At 40.8% G+C, this 20,386-nt stretch overlaps 1 protein-coding gene across 1 annotated transcript; it reads right to left on the bottom strand.

Moving 5' to 3' along the window:
- Nucleotides 1-259: 259 nt before the first annotated feature.
- Nucleotides 260-19,814, bottom strand: esyt1b (extended synaptotagmin-like protein 1b). Its single transcript, XM_038695632.1, has 52 exons — nucleotides 19,174-19,814; nucleotides 17,859-17,900; nucleotides 16,707-16,841; nucleotides 16,537-16,610; nucleotides 16,352-16,424; nucleotides 16,103-16,192; nucleotides 15,876-15,931; nucleotides 15,601-15,721; nucleotides 15,048-15,224; nucleotides 14,730-14,812; nucleotides 14,167-14,215; nucleotides 13,974-14,063; nucleotides 13,777-13,872; nucleotides 12,991-13,062; nucleotides 12,819-12,905; nucleotides 12,571-12,720; nucleotides 12,233-12,346; nucleotides 11,952-12,128; nucleotides 11,737-11,822; nucleotides 11,600-11,648; nucleotides 10,981-11,070; nucleotides 10,807-10,902; nucleotides 10,636-10,707; nucleotides 10,454-10,540; nucleotides 10,183-10,329; nucleotides 9,305-9,411; nucleotides 9,037-9,214; nucleotides 8,740-8,916; nucleotides 8,559-8,641; nucleotides 8,300-8,348; nucleotides 8,121-8,210; nucleotides 7,865-7,960; nucleotides 7,447-7,518; nucleotides 6,915-7,001; nucleotides 6,654-6,800; nucleotides 6,449-6,585; nucleotides 5,978-6,113; nucleotides 5,800-5,894; nucleotides 5,521-5,653; nucleotides 4,344-4,520; nucleotides 4,169-4,251; nucleotides 3,592-3,640; nucleotides 3,405-3,494; nucleotides 3,108-3,203; nucleotides 2,941-3,012; nucleotides 2,770-2,856; nucleotides 2,504-2,650; nucleotides 2,275-2,411; nucleotides 1,966-2,097; nucleotides 1,764-1,866; nucleotides 1,448-1,497; nucleotides 260-967 (listed from the first exon to the last, which is right to left on the bottom strand). The coding sequence occupies exons 1-52, from the start codon at nucleotides 19,534-19,536 to the stop codon at nucleotides 940-942; spliced, it is 5,514 nt and encodes a 1,837-aa protein (XP_038551560.1). The 5' UTR covers nucleotides 19,537-19,814; the 3' UTR covers nucleotides 260-939.
- Nucleotides 19,815-20,386: the final 572 nt, after the last annotated feature.

Genomic DNA, 20,386 nt, shown 5'->3' with positions numbered 1-20,386 from the left:
AACGCAGCTGCTGCGGACTTTTCTCTATTGATAACAGAAGTCATCAGCTCGGAGGATAATTTTTTTTTATCGGGATGTTACATTTTTCTGAATCCTGTATCATTTTTCAACTTAAATGATCAGTTGAAAGATATTTCATATATAATAAACCTACAGTAGACCTGATATTTAAATATTAAAATGATCACTGTATATCACAAAAAGAATAGTTGTGTTATATTTACTACCTTAAGAAGTGATAAAATATACACAGTAGAACTAGTAATAAACATGAATCTGTTTATTTTTGTAACCATCTTTCAACAAACAGTATTTGATCCGACCCATAATCTTTGCAAATATACACTAAATAAAACATAGCATGATTAAAGTGTGACGTCGGTGTAACATATACATGTCTTGTAGAAAAAGGAATCTTATAAAAATCTTCAAAAGCAATTTCAAACACAAAGTGCTGTGAAATATAAAATAACTCAATGTAAGACTAAAATATTAAATCAATGAAAACAGCATTGGCATTTTGAGCAGTACATAAAAAACACAAGTCTAAACATTTTACTACACTTCAAACAAAATACTCTCAGATTTAAAACATTCTTGCAGCAAAAAAGCAACATGAATTGGCCTCTTCATCTCTTCTTATAATAAAGTAACCGTCACTCAGTACAAAATTGCACTTTATCCTCATCAACTCAGCTACTTCAGCCTATTTATCTTTGGTGAGAGTATGGATGTATGTGAATACACAGTGCAGTTCAATTCTATACTACATGTTAATACACAGAGAGCTGGGTGGATGCAGGTAAGGCTGCCACAGTGGTACTGTGTGCAAAGGTGGGAAGGAGAAGGCATCAGTGTGAGCTGCAGCAGTGGCACAACGCCAAGATGAGTGACGACGACATCACCATCAGCGTACTACTTCATCAGCAAGCAGAACGACTATTCAGCTTCATCTTTCAGAGTGAACCTGGAATAAACAGAGGGATGAAAATCAAATGAAAACTGACCGAATTAAATTATCACCAATGATATAATAAATGGCAATCATTAAACAAACTAAAGAAGAAGCGAGACTCCTCCCAAAATGTCCACAACTACTCTTGCAGGATAATCAACTTCTCTGCGGTCCATACTGTATGCTCATTATGTTACAAAATACAAAACTTAAGCCTCCTCGATGCTCCACTGGAGGCAGTGAACTTGGAACACTGTGAACTGAGCATATAGGTGGATAGCAGACAAGGGGTTTATGGTTTGAGAAGTTTCTATGCATGTTTTGTTTCTATCATGAAATGTCATTAATCCGAGCTGACCACAGCCTCGGTTCTCCGTCAGCAATGAAGCTATGAACTTTTGCAGCCACCTTTCAAGTCAGCACATAGTGAAAATATATTCATACAAAATATTGTACATAGAGTATCATTTCAACAAAGTTCAATCTGCTCACCATTCTGTGACACCAGAAATCAGGTCAAGCTGAGCCAACTCGATCTGCACCTAAAGGACAGGAGTGAGATGTTATCTGTATAAGCTGTATTTATGCATGTATTCAGTGCATATCAGAGTGAAAGACTATGGACATACTTCAAAACATTCAAGCAATGATTTAAGTTACAAGCCAGGCTAGCACAAGTGTACAGCCTTTAGATATCCTGATCGTTGCTTGTTAGCTTTTCGCTGATATACTGCATGTGTGTGATATGGTACATTTTAATCCGTATCAATGTTTGTAGGCGGAGGTAGAAGAAGAGTCCCAGACTGACCTGTCCAATGACGTCGCGGCTCCTGAATGAGGCAGAGTTATTCTTCACTGATACACTGAGGCATCTGAATCTCGTCTCAGCCACAGGCAGATCATACTCAAACCTTAAAGACGTGGACAAAGATGATTAAACATGAGCACTAACACTAACAAACCTGCACAGGAATGTAAGGAACAATACAATCAGCCAATTAGTTAATTACCTCTCATTGTATTCTGGGTTGAGGTCTCTTTTCTTTACTGCTGTCTTCTTCTTAGTGGCCTTGCTTTTGTCTGGCAGCAGCATGAGGGAGACATAGCTGTCTACACCATCCTTGCTATGAGACAATAGACCTCTGTAAGCAGAAAAAGAAAGAATATCTTAAATAATTTGATATGTACAAGACACATCATTTTTCATTTGAGCTGTCACCAAAAATGTCCAAATAAAGGCTATTTATACCAACAGTAGATTATAGGTGAGAAAACAACCTGACTGAAAGCATTTTGGTACGCTATTTCAGGAAGCAGACCTGCAGGCATGGACGATGACGATGAGCTGTCTCTTCTGCGAGGCATAGGAAAGAGACAACTTCACCTGTCCATTTCCAGAGGCCGCACAGGGCAGAGTGCCTGTACTGATCATATCTACCATTTTGGAATCTAGAATCTATTGAAAACAAATTCAGAAAAGGATAAAGTATCAATATTTATAACAAAATACTTGTGTGTGTGATGAGGCAGATGTGTTTGCTTTCTCACCTTGAGTTCAGCCCTCAGCAGGATCTGACTCTCAGATGAGGCTCCATCCAGATAGAACCACTGGTCCAGGACCAGCTGTGGCTGAGCGAGCAGCTCCTTGACAGGAACCACCAGAGATCCCATCGGCTGGTCCCAACCACTGGACAACTGCAGTACGAGAGAGAGAGAAAGAGAGAGAGAGAGAGATAGAAAGAGATGAAAATTCACTACAACATGACTGCTGTTAAAAGTGAGATGCAGATCTTTCAAACAAATGAATGTCTTGCCTTTACTACAAGCATCTGTTGCTTAGGGTCATGGACCAGAAAGTAGAAAGACTCCTTCCACTGAGGACTGGTACTCCGCTCACACAGCTTCAGAGAGATAATATATGCATTATTACAATAATAATATATTTATCAAAATGGCAATAGAGCACCGTGCATCAAGTGTCTCACTTTGGTTTTGTAGGTTGTTTCACCCAGAACTAGCTCAGCTCCTGCTTTGGGCTCCTTTCCACTCTTCTTAAACTATCAAGGAATAGAAAAGTATTCAAGGTATATTACAGTAGGAATTACCTTTGTTAACTACAGCACAGAATGTAAATAAACTGCAGGTGACTCACAGGTAACGAGTGTGCTCTCTCTATATGGACCAAGAGCAGAGCAGCAGTGGGGACAGCTTTATTCTGATAAGACTGGAGAGATTGAAGCTGCAGCACCTGCAACACGGAGCACAGACAGTTAAGCCTGATAAACATGTTGCAATGTGAATAATGTGCCCTGCATGTTGGAATGTGACCTATCAGCTTTATCTAGAAGGCTGAAGACACTTCATTAGTCCATGTTTAAAGAATGTTTGAATAAACAGAGTGAGGCTAAAGCTAGTGGGAGATGAACTGTAAACAAAAGTAACAGCCGACCTGGTCAAGTCTGACTGAATTTGACACTGTAGGAACCCATTCCAGGATCAAGTGAACACGCCCAGACTTCACATCGTTCAGAGTGTACCACTGTAACAGAGACACAGTCAATTAAAGAAGCAGGGCAACACCCTTTATATAAGGAAATAGAACTCACATGACTTTAGAATCTGAATTATTGACTAACCTGATCCGTGTACTTGGATCTAATGACCTCATTTAGCTGAATACTGAATCTGTGAACATGAAAACAGATTTTAATGTCTTACTTTCAAAAGAAAAGATTTGCTATGCTGACATTAAATGGTACATTAACGCTATGTAATGAAAAGAGCAGAAAAACAATCGTGTAAATATTTAATAAATTCACCCACATCTAATATTCAGTTTTTATTGATGTTGGCGTAATGGGACTATTTTCTTTTTAAAAAGTACAAGTCCCATCTTGCTAATCTAGCTATTCTTGTTCTAAAATTTGATTTATTTTACTTTCCCTGTGATAATTCCCACCAATCAAAGTCAAATATTGTATTTAAGGTATTAATAAAGTATAATGTATATCTTCTCAAGAACATTTATGAAACTAACTAACTAAATAAAAAACTAAGCATTTATTATTTATTTTCATATATTTCAGTGCAAAAATATGTACAGTTCAGGCATATCTCTGTTTTTCACCATGCAGATCAATGTACAAAGGACTCTACATGTTTTATCTTGAGAGCCAATATAAGTTACAGATTAACCAACTTTAAGATACACACCTGCCAAGGAAGTCATCAGAATCTAAATCCTTATCAAATGCTTCAAACTTGATCTCCTGGACACTGTGCCCAGCCAAAACCACCTGTTAAAAACAAACACAAATCCATGTATGTCCAAAATACTGTACATGCAGTGAAATCCAGAAAATGTACTTAAAGTGAGACTACCTCATACCTCATACATTTCATTCCATGTTGGATTGAGATTCTCCTTAATAACATGGCTCTTGAATGCAACTTTCCCCACATTGATCTTAACATAGGGGTCACTCTTGCCCTTCACCATGCCCCCCATCAGGCTGTCCTTTGCAACCAGATTCTGGGCCTCCAGCAGGTGAATCCTCAGCAGCCCCTACAGGATGAAGACAGTAAGTGTTAAAGTACATACAGGAAGGAGACATACAGTATGGAGCTTGGTAATGTGAAGCTACTATTCACATGAGAGAGAGAGAGAGGGGTTTCAGAGCGACACAGCTAGAAACAGCATGAATACCACTGGACTACAAAACAATGGAATTCTTGGACCCCAACAAGGATTTATTTAAACCTATTCATCAGCCCTGCATAAATGACACTTTGAACAGACTGATCATATTACTTTTAAGAACACATAATGCCCCGGTAGTAAGTGGATGTAATGGATACATTTTGTCTAGTCAAAATTAGGTTTATGAGAACTTGTTTTTACATGAATAAATGCCTCTCCTTCAGACTTCTGTACATTGTAAAAATTATGAAGTGGTTGGCACATTATTTTTATTTTCCTGTCTAGACATCCCTCTTTTTGATTCTAGCTGGCATGACACAGGTTCGTATGCAGACGTTCACACCAGATCAACCAAATCAGCAGAGGAAGCTAAAATCTCCCTAGCAGCTTTTTAAAAACAAGAGGAAGTGGCACATTCACAGTGTTTGGAAAATGGCTGGGATTACTCATAAAACCCACATGATAGGCTGAGACCCAGCAATATCAGTTCACCAAACTATTCATCGTCTAATGATTGAAGACAAAATGAATGACTGGCAAGATATTATTGTCAATGTGGTCAATAATCAGACATGTCTAGACAAGAAATGTTTAGATATTATGGTTTCTTCAAAAAACGTTTTTCATGATTGATGCTCCCCATGAATGAATGAAGAAAACCATAACATAATTTCAGTGTTTAGCAGAGGTGTGAAGGGTCCTGCACCTTGCCATTTACTGATGGAAGTGTTATCTTATTGTGTCAAATAATGCAAATATACAAAAACGGACAGTGAAGCAGAACAAATACCACTGTACAGTTGGTTGCAGCTGATTATTTAACGTCCAATCTGTTGCCAATCTGCAAGGCATAAACTAAACCCACCTCTTTACCAAAGTCCTGGCTGGGGGTGGTGTGTGGTGGAAGAGCTTCACCAGCTTTGGGGATTTCTGCTGGCTTCAGGGTGTCAGCTGGAAGACCAGTCACTGTGGCGTGAGCAAGGTTGTCTAAACCAGTACTACACACACACAAAAAAAACACACACACACACACACACACTGCAGACATTTAAACATATTTCTTGCTAGGTCTCTTTCTATTTATAGATATTTGAAGCAAATAAAAAAAAAAATGAAACAAGGTGTTATTTGCTGTGGAGCTCACCCCTCTGTTTGTATTTGCTGTGGTTCAAAGTTTCCTTTAACTGCTGTGTCTGAGTGTGTGGCATGCTCTTCTGGATCAGTTGGCTTCTCCACCACCTGAGCAAAATTACATTAAGGTTTTGAAGGGTGAAACTAGACAGGTTAAACATGATAACAACTGACAATATGTTATGACTCACGGCAGCAGAAGGGAGCGTGTCAGGTGCAGTGTGAACGGCAGCTGGCTCAGCAGGTGTAGCATCTTTTGTGGAGGCCGGAGCTTTTGCTTCTGCTGCTGCTTCTGAGTGTTTAAGCTGGCTGGATACGCCAACTAATCTGAAAATACAGGCTGCTGTTACAAAACAGCCAGACTCTTGACTGGGGCTAACAGCGGTGAGCATCAGCTGTTTTAGCTTCACTTAGCTACAAAATACTTTAAAAGCATGTTTTATAGAAGCATATTTGCTTTGTATATCCCAGTCGAATCAGCAGGCACTACACTTTTTATTCAATGTTCAGTGGTGCTTGTTTATTTTTTTAAACGTGTATTTATTCCTTACTTTTCTTCATATTTGTATGGCTCTATGTGGTGGCCTTTGAATGAGACCAAGGTCTCAAAAGTCTGCAGAGTTTTGATGTGTGTATTATTACATCAGACACACAACACTCACTCATTTGTAGGCAGCTTGGAGCTTTTTTTGTCCTCACTGGCTGCTTTGAACGTCTGTTCAGTGGAAATGACCATCTCCTTCTTCTTTGAGTCCGTCACAGAAGGCTGCGGAGCTTCAGTCATCCGTGAGCTCAGGATCTGTTAACAGTACATTTCCACTTGTTTAATCTGACACAGGTAATAAACCTCTGTGAGTGTACTCTTACCTTGAGTTCAGCCCTCAGTAGGATCTCACTTTCAGGTAAGGCTCCATCCAGAGGCATCCACTTGTCCAGGACCAGCTGAGGTTCAGAGAGCAGCTCTCGCACAGGGAATACGAGCGATCCCATTGGCTGGTCCCATGCACTCGACAACTATAGACATAAGGGCACGTCTTTAAAGTCAGCTAGAGGTGGTGATGTTCCCGACACTGGCAGCAGGCTTCTCATACCCATTTTGAGTATTGTGAGACACACCGTACCACTCACCTTCATTATGAGCATCTCCTCTCTCGGGTCACGAACCAAGAAGTAGAACGCCTCATTCCACTCAGGTGATCTGGAGCGATCACATACCTTCAGATAGCAAAAGAGGAGGGGTAAGTTGGGTGAGCATGGAATAACAGCGATATATGGTCATTACACCTTGATTAAGTTGTTTCTTCTGTGATAAAGTTTCAGCTGGTATTTTAAACAGCATATTGAATGTATTCACATTACTGTCAAGGATTGTGCCATTTTCAACACCACCAGACGGGGGAGCCAAAGTTCACATTTTTTAAATTCTAAACATAGTTGCTTTTTAGTCATCTGACTCATAACATTTTTAACCATTTACCAACACAATGGTTTGGTTTCTGGGTAACTGTGATGGGGACTTTATCGTTTCATTTCACTGACTACAATTTCACTGATTAATCAAAAATAGTAGGTAAAAACAATATGATATGACAAATGTATCAATTAGTCACAGTGTGCCTAGTGTGTGTGTATTTAATGTCTTTATTGTCAAGTCTCATACCTTGGTTTTGTAGGTTGTGTTACCAAAAACAAGCTCGGCCCCAGCCTTAGGCTCCTTTCCACTTTTTTTAAACTGGACACAAAAAGACACATAACATGTGAATAGTTTGTATTCATTCTCTGTAATTAAGGCAACAATGAGGAAAACATCCCTGACTAACATCCCTGCATCATAAAATCAACAATAATAGTAATTGTTGCTCAGCAGGCAGCATCTTTGAGAACTGTATTTTTATCCAGTGATAATTTACAAAATTAATCTTAATCAAAAAATCTTAAGGGGTAGAAGAAGAAGTTATCCACTTTATGCAAAGAGAGGATCTGCTTATTAACATGTTCTTTCCGAACTATTGTCTATCTATAACTCTGAGACAGCATACTAATTATACTTTCAATGTACCAAATTAAAAGGGACTCACAGGCAACGAGTGTGCTCTGGCCACATACAGAAAGAGCAGGGCTGCAGAGGGAACGGTCTTGTTCTTGTAAGATTGGAGAGACTGTGCCTGCATCACCTGCAGCACAGAATCAAATGAAAAATACATTACAGTGACTCTTCACTGATGTACACAGTGAACTGAGCAGATGATAATATTTGGAATAGTACAGATGTGAGAGGAACAGGGAACACAAATGATAAAGATTATATAGGCATGACTTGGAGAGGAAACTAACTTGGTCCAGGGTTGCATTATGGGACAATGCTGGGACCCACTCCAGTATCAGGCGAACACGTCCAGACTTCACATCATTTAGGGTGTACCACTGAAACAGAGACATACAACTATGCTTACAACGAGCCTTTAATTACATCACAGTAATAACTAAGATACAATATCGCATGTAATACTAACCTGGTCAGTGTACTGGGAATGGATGATGTCTGCCACACTGATTTTGAATCTGCTCACAATAAAAAAAGATTTGCACATTTTTCTTTTTTCTCTCCAATAATTTAAACTTTTTAAATACAGCATACGGTAATATTACATATAATTTATCTTTATGATCAAATAGCAACAGTTTGGGTCTGTAAACACATCGAACCACTGACTACCATGCTAAGGCAATAAGGCCTCCCATTCATAGCTGGAAAATTACATTACCCCTTACCTGCCCAGGAAGTCATCTTTGTCCATGTCTTTGTCATGCAGCTCTACTTGCACCTCCTGTCCAGTCTGAGCCCTCAGCACCACCTGTGGGAACACGGAATGGTTAAAACTGTTCAATCAATAAAAATGAGGTGGTTAGCATGCTTACAGCAAAACAAATTTGTACAGTGATACATACACACCTCATACATCTCATTCCAGACTGGGTTGAGATTCTCCTTAATGACATTGCTCTTAAATGCAAACTTTCCGACATTGATCTTAGCATAGGGGTCACTCTTGCCCTTCACCATACCGCCCATCGTGTTATCTTTGGCAACCAGATCCTGGGCCTCCAGCAGGTGAATCCTCAGCAGCCCCTACAGGAAGGAACAGGGAGGATCATTTATCTTTATATTGATCTTATTTTTTAATTAAACGTGATTGTGCCATGCCCAGTTCCATGTATGTTACTGTAGATCCCTATTTTGTGACGTTACCTCACTGGCAAAGCTGAGGTCTGGGGACGTATGAGGAGGTTGTGCTATGGCAGGGCTTGGTGATTCTTCCACCTTCTCCTTAATCACATCAGATGCTGTTTCCTTTACGTCAGTTTCTTCATGTAAGTGCACTGAAGAGATAACAGTCTCCACAGGAGGAGTGTCCACTGAACTTGACCTAAAAACACAAAGACTAGCAATAAAAAATATTCAAGAGCCAAAGGACAAATGAAAAGTGAGGGCAGACATTTTGAATGAATTTTCTCACCTCACAACAGTGTCTATCTCCGGTTTTCGCTGAGCAGGAGGAGGGTCTGATGATGAAGTGATCTTAGCCTTATCAGCGGCACCTGGGCATTTCTTAGGAATCAGCATCTGCATACATTATTATTATTATAATTATTATTATTATTTCACTTTCTTCAACAGTTCTTATTGTAAATATCAATATCATAAGAACAAGTAGAACATTAAAAGTGTCATCAGGGCTCCAAATTAACTTTTTACATTGGTAGCACTGGTACGCCTACCTTTTCCACCCAGTTTGGCCTAAAACTTACATCACAGTATAATTTGAAGCACGGATGGAGAAGTGCACCACCGCATTTTTCTTGATGAAAAAATAATCAATAGTACTCTTTATTTTTTATTATGTTGCTCACAATTTCTCTCATTTTTGCGCAAGGAATGTGGAAAGAGTACAGGGCGCACTGTCACACACACAGAGACACGATGGCGCATGCAGATCCGCTAAATTTCAAACGCACCGGTGCAAAGAATGAAAATGTTAGTCGCACTTGACAAATTTTTGGTCACATGTGCAAAAAACGGTCACACACTAGAGCCCTGGTCATGTCAATGACATAAAAGTAAAGACAGGAGGCAAAATGAGTGCAAGACACTGGGACTGAGTCATACAGATAAGAAAGGAACAGAAATAGATATTAAACATAGTCACACAGTAAAACAAATACAGGCTCAAAGAGATACACAAACAGAGAAAACAACACGGCGAGATTAGAGACAGAGAAAGGAACACAGTTAAAGTGATAGAGGAAACAACAGGATAGAGAAAACAACACTTCAAAGGACATACACTAAATATTTCAAGTAAGACATAGAGAAAATGAAAGCGAGTTGCCCCACCTTGAGTTCAACCCTCAGAAGAACCTGACTCCCAGGTGAGGCTCCATCCAGATGGAACCACTGATCCAGGACCAGTTCGGGTTCAGAGAGCAGCTCTCTGATGGGAACCACCAGGGAACCAATGGGCAAGGTCCAACTGTGAGAGAGCTAGAGAAACACAATGCAGGGTATTCGCATAGCAGTATTTATATATCAGAGATCAAACTGTGTTGCATCCATATGGCTGATACACTTTATGTTCCACTTTGATTATGCACTGAAGCCGGCATACCTTAATAACAAGAATATCTTCTCTGGGGTCATGAACCTGGAAGCAGAATGCCTCATTCCACTGAGGTGATGTGGTACGATCACTCACCTTCAGAGATGCAAGAGTTGGTCAATATTACATAACAGATATTGTGTCACTCATACAATAAAACATAATACTAACTCAACTGAATTAAGTCTTACTGTAGTTTTGCGGGACACTTCTCGTAGAGTAACCTCTGCTCCCACTTTTGGCTCCTTGCCACTCTTCTTAACCTGCAGACAGACAAAAGGGAATAATAATTAGAATGTACGATTATAAATATTAGCTGCTTACTCAGACATCATCCTTAACATAAGTAATAAAAGACTCACTGGTAAGCCATCTGCTTGCTCAATAAAGACAAACAGCAGGCCTGCTGATGGAACTGCCTTGTTTTGGTAGGACTGCCTGGAGTAGAACTGAAGAACCTGACGACACAGGGAAGAAGTGCTGAATATGGATCAAGCTTACCATTACGGGTCCATTACTTATCTGGGAATACTGACCTCGTCCAATCTGTGTGACTCTGAGGCTGTCGCAACCCATTCCAGTACCAGGTGAACTCGACCAGATTTCACATCACTGAGAGTGTACCACTGAAGAAAGAAGTGGAATCATTTTAATACAGAAACTACTGGGTATGGTCGAAACAAGGGAAATGCCAACATGCAGGGTTCTTTTGGTAACAAGAGTTTTTGCTGCTGATTCTCTCCTCGTGTTTTTCTAACATACCAAATGCTACTCTTAACATTAGTAATACAGTAAATACATAGTAAATACAGTCCCACGGGCCCAACAGAAAAAAAAACAATGAAAAAAACACCCAAAGTCTTCTCACATAGAATGATGTTCACTCTGTGCAGTTTTTCACTCATTCATATTCAACCCAAGATTTGCTGAGGCAGCAGACAAGACATCAAAACTATACAAAAGAGTAACACTTAATAATCTTAACAAGTAAGTCATCATTATATATTAAAAATATATTATGGATGTATTTGGAGAGGGTCAAGTGCGACACGTGAGCTAAGCATTTGGCAGGCTTTCATGTTGGCTTTTCGCTTATTTTGACCACAATCTTTGAAGCTAAACGTGAAGCAGTATGTTTGACAAGGAAGATCCCACCTGGTCAGTGTACTGAGAATCGATGATGTCCTTCAGAGTGATCTTCAGCCTGTATGTCAGGATATGTGGGATTAGAATGTATCTTTAATGAATCCATTCATCTTATTTAATAATTTAATAATTTCCAGGTGTTGTACCTGCCCATGAAATCATCCTTCATGTCCATGTCTTTATCAAACACCTCCACTTGCAGCTCCTGGCCAGGCAGCTGGGTAAGGATCACCTGAGGGGTGAACAAAGTTGGAATTTGGACTATCTTAAACCAATCATATAATAGACATTTATAAATATGTGCAATCTTTAGCCACTTCTATTCTGTAAAACATTTCAATAAAGAACCTTTGTTATTTACCTCATACATCTCATTCCACGTGGGGTTAAGATTACTCTTGATAACCTGACTTGTGAATGTTTCACCCCCGATGTTGATCTTGACATAGGGGTCGCTCTTGCCTTTTACCATGCCCCCTATCAGGTTATCTTTCGGAACAAGATTTTGCCCTGCCAATAGGTGAATTCTAAGCAGTCCCTGAAAGAACATTATAAAACAAATTAGAATAAGTATTCACAATTCACTTTTACAAAGAAAACACAGTGCAAAGTCAGAGTCATAATTGCCATTTCCTCCATTACCTCTGTGGCAAAGCTAGGATGAGGGGAGGTCTGCTGGGGGAGCTGTTTGGACAGTCCAGCCTCCAGATTAGATGACACATCAGATGATACATGTTCCTCATCTAACCACAGGACCTATGTTGCAAGAAAACAAGAAAAGTGAACAGACAGAAAGAAGGTAAATAAAATATGACCAAAATCCCAGAATCTAGTCTCATTTCAGCTGAGACACCATTATACATTAAAAAAAATTTTTGATCAAAATCTAATTTCTGATTCTACAATTTGATGTATTTATCATCGTCATCAAATGATCAAATTCAGTGCCGGATTAGTGAATGGGTCTTGCTGTCATTTACCCTGAGAACTGTGTTGATATAGATGCGACTGGCAGATCCAGAGTTGTCCAGCTGGAACCACTGGTCCAGAGAAAGATTAGCATTGGACAGCAGACGGGACAAAGGGATGGTCAGACTGCCCAGCGTCTGCACACGGTCCCCATCCTTCACCTGGTTAATTTAACATAAATGAAAGCCAAAATTAGACCACAAGTTTGGCTCTTAGAATACCACAATAAATATAAAGTTTTGTGCAGAGCCTATGTTACCTGAATGTCTATGTCCTGCTTGCGAGGATCCTGGATGAAGAAGGTAAAAGCTTCCCCCCACACTGGATTAATGGTTGTGTAACAAGTCTAAAGGCGAGAGTAAATAGTACACTTACAGGAATAAACACAATACAATCTACAGTATTATAATGGACTTTCCCAGCAGATATACCTTGCTCTCTCTAGTGATGTCCTGCACAGACAACTGCACCATGGGATTGGGATCTTTATTTCCCTTCTTCATCTAGAAGATAAGACATTACAGAGAAATATGAATACACAGTGAGGCATGTAAACAATAACATTCTGTAACCAAGAGCAGAGGAATAAATAGACTTATCTACCATTCTGACAATGTGTGGTTGATGTGAATAATAGTGTGCATAAGGCTACCATAGCAACAGCAAAAACAACTGAAAGGAAGCACCACACCACATGGCATAATCAGGAAGTATGAATCTGCATCGAAAGAAACCACTAAGACTGAGTTTGAGTTATTTGTCACTGCTGTTCCCTTTTGTGTATGAAATTAGCACAGTAGGAAATGTTTAACGGCCGTGGATAAAGTTATCCATGCTCGTCCACGCTGCTGTGCACAGGGTTAAGCTGATGATACACGGGGCAACTTTTTGAGCAATGTTGCTGGACAATGTTGCTAGTGGCAAGTCCAACTATGTTTTAAACAGACAGCGGCGGTGCGGGGCGGGGCGGTTGGCAGAGTGGTGGGGGAAGGGGATTACGGTAGTAATCTTTACTCATTACCTTTGACGGCCACGTTGCCCTGCACGATTGCTCTAAAAGTTGCTCTGTGTATCATCAGCTTTAGAGGCCAAGGCAAAAACTTTGTGGAATATCAGACAGGTGGCAGTTACAGCTCTGCCCCAGTTTAACCACACACAGGAAGCAGCTCTGAGCTAAGCACGAACATGGGCAGAGAGGTTAGAGATATTTGACTCACGGGAAGTGCCTCAGCCTTGTCCAGATATACAACCAAGATGGCTGAAGAAGGCGGGTCGCCAGCTTTACTAGTAACGGTTTCATTCTTCTTCAGGGTCTGAGGGAGAATGGCAAACAGTATGTAAATGTTTGACACAAATACAAAGTGCACAGAATGGCAGGCAGACTAATGTATCAGTGGAAATGAGGGACTCGAACCTGCTCAAGTCGATCAGTGCTGGGCAGTAAGGCCAGCCACTCCAGTCTGAAATGAACCCGTCCTGATGGAGTGTCTTTCAAAGTGAACCACTGGGAAGACAGCCACATGCATGTATTTATAATATATAAAATATATATATTTTTAAAATGCTTATACAAACTCTGCCTGAGAGGATGACAGCTTTTTACTTACATCATCGACAACTATGGATTTCTTCACAATGCCCAAATCCAGTTTGGTCCTATATGGAGGAGGAGTGTAAGACAGAATTAAAATAAAAGAAGAAAGTGTCATAGTTTTATTATTGATTGTGCTGATTATGATTTAGATTTTGAGTGTATTTTATATATATATATATTTATTTGTCTGTATTGTTCCTTGCTCCTTCATGCTTTGTGGTGTTTGCCTCCAGTATTTTCCAGTGCTTTATAGATTGTTGTACATTGGACAATCGACTTCACCTGCAAGTTTTCACCTAGTGTAAATAACACCTCACTCAACTGAACATAACGTTGTAGTGACTGCATTTGATCCTGTCCCCTGTTTCTAGTGTCACCTTTAAGACTGAACATAACAGAAAGAGCAAATGTATTGTTGAAAATAAAGGATCACAAAATAGAAAGCAGATGCTGTAACTTTAAAAGTAGAATTATAATCTTCAAATAAAGGTAGTGTATTTTTTCCAGCTGGCCATGCAAGGTGACACTGTGAGATTCAGCATATGAACACCAGAGACATGAACTATGCATATGTACCTGCCAAGGAAATCATCCTTGTCTGGGTCTTTGTCATATACCTCCACCTCCAATTCTTGACCAGGCACTTCATGGACTATGACCTGATGTACCAGACACACACACAAGGTAATGAAGATTGACAGAGGGACTTGAATAGAAGTTGGCTGTGCCCTCATGTGACCATGAATGAAAATGAAACATTCCCTGCGCTGTGACAGTCTAATCCCTCAAATACAGAACAAAGTGAAATGATATATGATTGAGTCTTCCAACACCTGTACATGCCGAGTAATGATAACACATATTTCTTTCCATAAAACTTTCCACTGTTCTTACCTCATATACCTCTTCCCACTTAGGAGAGTCTGTGTTGTCAATGTGTTTGGAGGTGAAGTTCTGAGGGCCAACCCTCAATATGGCATAGGGGTCGGACAAGCCAGCCATAACCCCTTTCACGTAGTTGTCTTTGGCTGCTAGAGTCTGTGCCTCCAGTAGGTGGATGCGAACCACACCCTAACACAGAAAATGAGGGACGAAGATGTAATATACTAGTCCGGGAGATACATCTGTGAGCTCGTGTTTCAATTGATTAGATCCCCCTCCTGTTCAGAAACATTTCCAGCCATCCTGGCCCGGGTCTGGTCACTCAAAACCATATATCTAATGTGGGTTTAATATGATGACTATAGAGGAGCGTCAGTGAAGCATTTTCATACACAACTATGATTGCTCCCGCTGATGTGGAACGCTTAGTATTAAACAGAAAAATGGCCAATTCAAATTTCTGGATTGGTCTGGCAATGCCAGGCTTGTAATATACTGGTGATTACTCAAGTGTAAAATTATATAATAGTTTCCCTCTATCTGTAGGTGCATATTCAGACTTTACCCTGGGCAAAGGAGAGCGTAGTTGGGCCAATTGCAGGCCTGGAACCAGGGGGACAACAAGGCGGTTGGGCAACACCAAGAAGGAGGCAATGGCATCCATAATCATGCTGTCAGACATGACACTGGGACAAAAGAGAAACAGAATTATAATGAAAATGTACTGTATTGACTATATCATTAACTATTCACTAAAATATTGTGAGGTTATGTTCATTACAGGGTTGAGGACTATTACTATTGTGTAAACCAATAATAGGTGATTTTAGAATGACTTACTTTAGTCCAGGGATGTCCAACAAATTAGTCATTCCAGTCCAATTGATGTCAAGTTTCTAGGAAGAGATAAGACAGAGGAACTGCATGTAGCAAATCCATTGGGATTAATGAGAAATCAATAGCACGAAATGCATACGAGGCTATACAGAGATACATGATAGTCACAGGAATAGGGATTGAGGGGCAACAAGAAAAGGACAAATAGAGGTGAATGTGGATGGACGTACAGGCCGACGAATGAAAAACATGGTGACCGCACCCACTATGGGCACATCTCCAATCAGAGGCTCCAGAATCACCCGCATCACCCCATGCAGCTAAAGACAAACAGAAATGAAGTTTGTGAAAAACATGGATAAATGTTTACAGAATGGCTGCATATTTTAGTTAGCCCTTTAGCTAGGCAACGTCTATTGATTACATGTTACTCTGCATTTCAGTCAAATAACACTTTTAAGCTTGAAAAGAAGACCCACCTGTATTCCTTTGACTCCAGCTTTGCAGAAGTATCTCTTCACTTCAACATTGATCTCTACATTGCCAACATAGCTGAGGATACAAAGAACAAAAATTTCATCTACAATTATGCCTTTTAAAAGCTGTAATAGACAGATGACAGTGACTCGCTAATCCAAGGAGCAACAGATAAACATAAATTCACCTAATATACAGATCTAGCAGGACTTGTCCTTTGTCATTCTCTGTGTGTGCCTTGATCCCTACAACCTTCATGGCCTGGAGCAAACAGAAAGCACATTTGATTGCACAATATAAACAACAGGGACTATTTACTGCAGTGTCTTATTGTAGTTACAATATCCACGACATCACCTTGTCTCCCATGTCCACTTTTGTGAAGGTGAGGGTTTGGAGGTGGGGGCTTGAGCCTCGGATAGATGGAGCAATGGTTTCCACCAGCAGCTTCTCAAGATACTGGCCGACAAAGGGCCACACCTGCTGCAGGACCTAGCCAGCAACAACAACAACATGGTTATAAGCTGCTTTTATTACACACAGCGCAATATTCAATGTGCACCCCTGCAACCAGAGACCGCTTCTTTAAGTAAACAGTCATTTAGCCACATAGCAACGAAACCAATTGTCAAATGCCTTGGCTTCCATAAGCAATAACTGGAGAATGGCAAAGACAGCTGTGGCCAGTTGAGTCTCTTCAGCTGTTAGTCATCTACTTTGGGTCCTTACATGTACCACAATGAATCTGGTTCTCTACATGTGCTCACTTTTTATATATGAGTGTTGCTACATAAACATGTTATGTCTTCTTTTTCCTACAGGGGAATATAACCAAAAGCAGAGGCAATGTTTGCTTGTGTGACTGTGGAAAAAAAAAACAGAGTTGGTTACAGTCTGGCATTATTGGAGAGTGAGTCATCAGCTGCCTTCTCCTGTGGAGGATGAAGCCTGAAATACACGGAAAACTGCTGACCTCCCCTCCAGTAACCAGTCTCAAACCTCTGCTTTGTCTGGCTCTCTAATGCTTAGATCTCGTGGTCTTGTTAGCATGAATAATTTTATTTCTGTATGTCTATATTAGTGGCTCTGGTTCTCGGCCTAGAAGAGCAAAGGGGGTGGGGGCTGGAGGGGACAATGGGTGCAGTTTTATTTAGTTTGGGGGGCTGGGCAGCTTCTCCCTCTTCCTGTGAGCTAGCGTGCAATGAAATGGAAATGTTGAGAAGGTTACCTGGCAGTGGGCCTGCTCTCTGCAGTACAGACAAAGTGGCTACACTAATGGAGGTGTGGCCTTTTCTGGAACATGGCATCAACAGCAGCAGTCTATCAGCTAGCACCAGCTATTAACATAGCATACTCTACAGAGTGTCAATCAGCACAACAGCTGGGCAATTGAACAGAGAGATGTATGTGTGTGTGCTGTGGGCATAATAACAGAGGAATAACTAGTGTGTTTGTGTAAAGTCATATGGAGAAAAGGTGAAGCACAATAGGAAATCACTGATATATTACCTTATTCAGCCACTCAACCTTCTCAACATCTGGAAAGTTGACCTGAAGGAAAGACAAACAATGAGAGTACATACTTAAATTATGCATAGAGCCGGATAAACACACAACAGGAAATGATTTAGACACAGCTGATGCTGTTCTGGAAATGTCATCAGTAGTACTGTTGATATCATCTTAGTGCTTTTTGCCTCAGGTTTTAGACTGACCAAATATGTCCAAAAGTAAAAAGGGCAGCATAGAAAACTGCAGCAACTGTCCATTCAAAGATATCTTTGGACAAAACAGCAGGCTATAAATTGGTTTACCTTTGATCATACTTTTACAATATAAGTGACTGAAATGTCCTCTCGATTTATATATATTAGAAAATTCTAACGTGTAATTTTTTACGCATACTGGACAACAGCACTGGAGAGCAACATGGAGATGCCCCTTTTCGAATAATTTGAGGAGAAGCATGCATGCTGTGTGGTTCGGCAAGCAATCTCTGTAATCACTCACTGAAAAACGTAACCACAGGAATTTGGGTGTGGCTAGATATTCTGAGGCAAAATATGCCCATGTGGGTTTCAGCATTATGGGAACATACTCTCAGGATGTATGCCATGCAGATCATGAGTAGTACTTCTCACGCATTTTCCAGCCACATTTACTTGAAAATCCACAACGGAAAAGAGGGTTTAAGTGTTGTTGTTTTTGTTGCAATGCACTCAGAGTTCAGTCTTGAAATACAAACACACGCATGCAGTAAATGTGGCTCCTGTCGTCGCAGAAGTGTGGGAACAAAGTTCTGCAAGTTACTAAAAAGGGACTGGTTGCATACATGTTCCAGTTAGGAGCTTTGCATCATGGGTAACAAAAAAATGGGGACAAGGCATTTATGTGAAGAAGAAAAAAAAGACACTGACCCCAATAGCAGTGCCTGTATCTCCATACATATCTTCCATATGAGGAAGTGATTCATGGGAACATTCCCCTAACCCCTTTTTAATAGACACCTGGATTTTTTTCGTACCAGGACAGCTTATAGAAATGTCCTAAAATGCCTACAATGTTATAAAACGCCAGGAGTGATACCATATCAGCTAAAAATCGCGTAAAAACTGGTTAGGCCGTTTACTGAAAACAAACTCTTTGTCACATCCTGCAAGTCCCTGCATGCTGGTGATATAACTTAGGCCTAAGTTAAGTGATGCTTGGGTTCATTCGCTTTACACGACGTTGCTGTAGTTCAAAGTGGGATAATAAAGAGCTGCTGTATAATGATTTTTGATGACACCCGCTGACAGCTGTTAAGTCTAGCGTCTTGTCTTACCCATGCAGGAAGGTCTCGCTTGATTTTGGACACCTTCATGGTTGTGAACTCCTCCTCGTTGTCGAGAAACTGTATGGCTGACTTCAGGCGTGCCTCCTTGGCTTCTCGGACATGTTTCCATCCCGTGTAGACCATCATCCCGAACATCAACAGACTGGTGCTGACCCGGTAATAACCGGCCAGGTAAACGGGCAGCAAGGCTCCCAGACATTTCCCAAACGTCCACAGCACCGCGACGGCACTTATCCCCTTGGGTTTGGGAGCTTCCGTCTCCACGGTTCTCAGAGCTTTCTTCTCGGGTCCACTTGTGCTCGGACAGTCGGTGCCTTTGGGTTCAATCGGGTCAGATTTGTCGCTTTGCATAGTGGTAACTTCCGAAGCAAAGAAATACTCACTAATACGTTACCGTTGGATAAACAAATATTAAGCTACTAGCGTCGGCTGACTACGGTAACTTAAGTTGCAATGTGGTCCTTACGCTGCCTAGTTTACTGTTAGTATGTGTCGCATTTTCTGTATCGCTGCTGAAACGTATTTCTTGCGGCAGTTCCACTGAAGAGAAACGGGTCTAGAAGAGTCCGACAGTAAGTTCTGCTCCTCGCCAAATCCCGTTATCTCGACAACTGCATGAAAACACGCCCACTGACTGAAGCGAAACACGCTGAGACTCTTTCGCTGCTGCGGCAAGACAGTCATCAAATTTGTAGCAATTAGCCTACCGCAACGTGACGTTGTCGAAAACCGCTGTGTTGCACGGCATTGCGGGTATCATTTCACTGTCTACTAAAACGTTACGTGTCTGGCAAAGCACAGAGCTGCTGAAGTTCAGGGAGAAAATACAGGTGTTACAGTCATATAGCCACTGATTCGTATCAAATCGTTAACCCATCAATACTGCAAGACAATACTTTCTGCTGCTCCGGTTTGTTTTAAAACAGCAGACCTTGCATTCTCCTCAATCCCTAAATCCGGCATGAGCACACAAGCCCGGGCTATGACTCCCAGCGCTTATGGTACACCCACACCAAAATATTCCACTTGTTTCAAAAGGCACAGGGATTTGAGGCTGCTGAAGTAGCATAAGGGATTACATTCAAGTTTACACAATGTGACTCCACCCAAACGTCTGCAAGGGGATGTGAGACATGACACAACACTTGATACTAGAAACTGTCTCTCTCTTTGTGCATGACTTATTTACCTGTGTGAGCTG

The sequence above is a fragment of the Micropterus salmoides genome, unplaced genomic scaffold, assembly GCF_014851395.1.
Source record: "Micropterus salmoides isolate LMB-PRFRI ecotype aquatic unplaced genomic scaffold, ASM1485139v1 Ms_hic_scaffold_4, whole genome shotgun sequence".
In the NCBI taxonomy this organism is placed as follows: Eukaryota; Metazoa; Chordata; class Actinopteri; order Centrarchiformes; family Centrarchidae; genus Micropterus; species Micropterus salmoides.
This window is presented reverse-complemented; position numbering and strand designations above follow the sequence as displayed.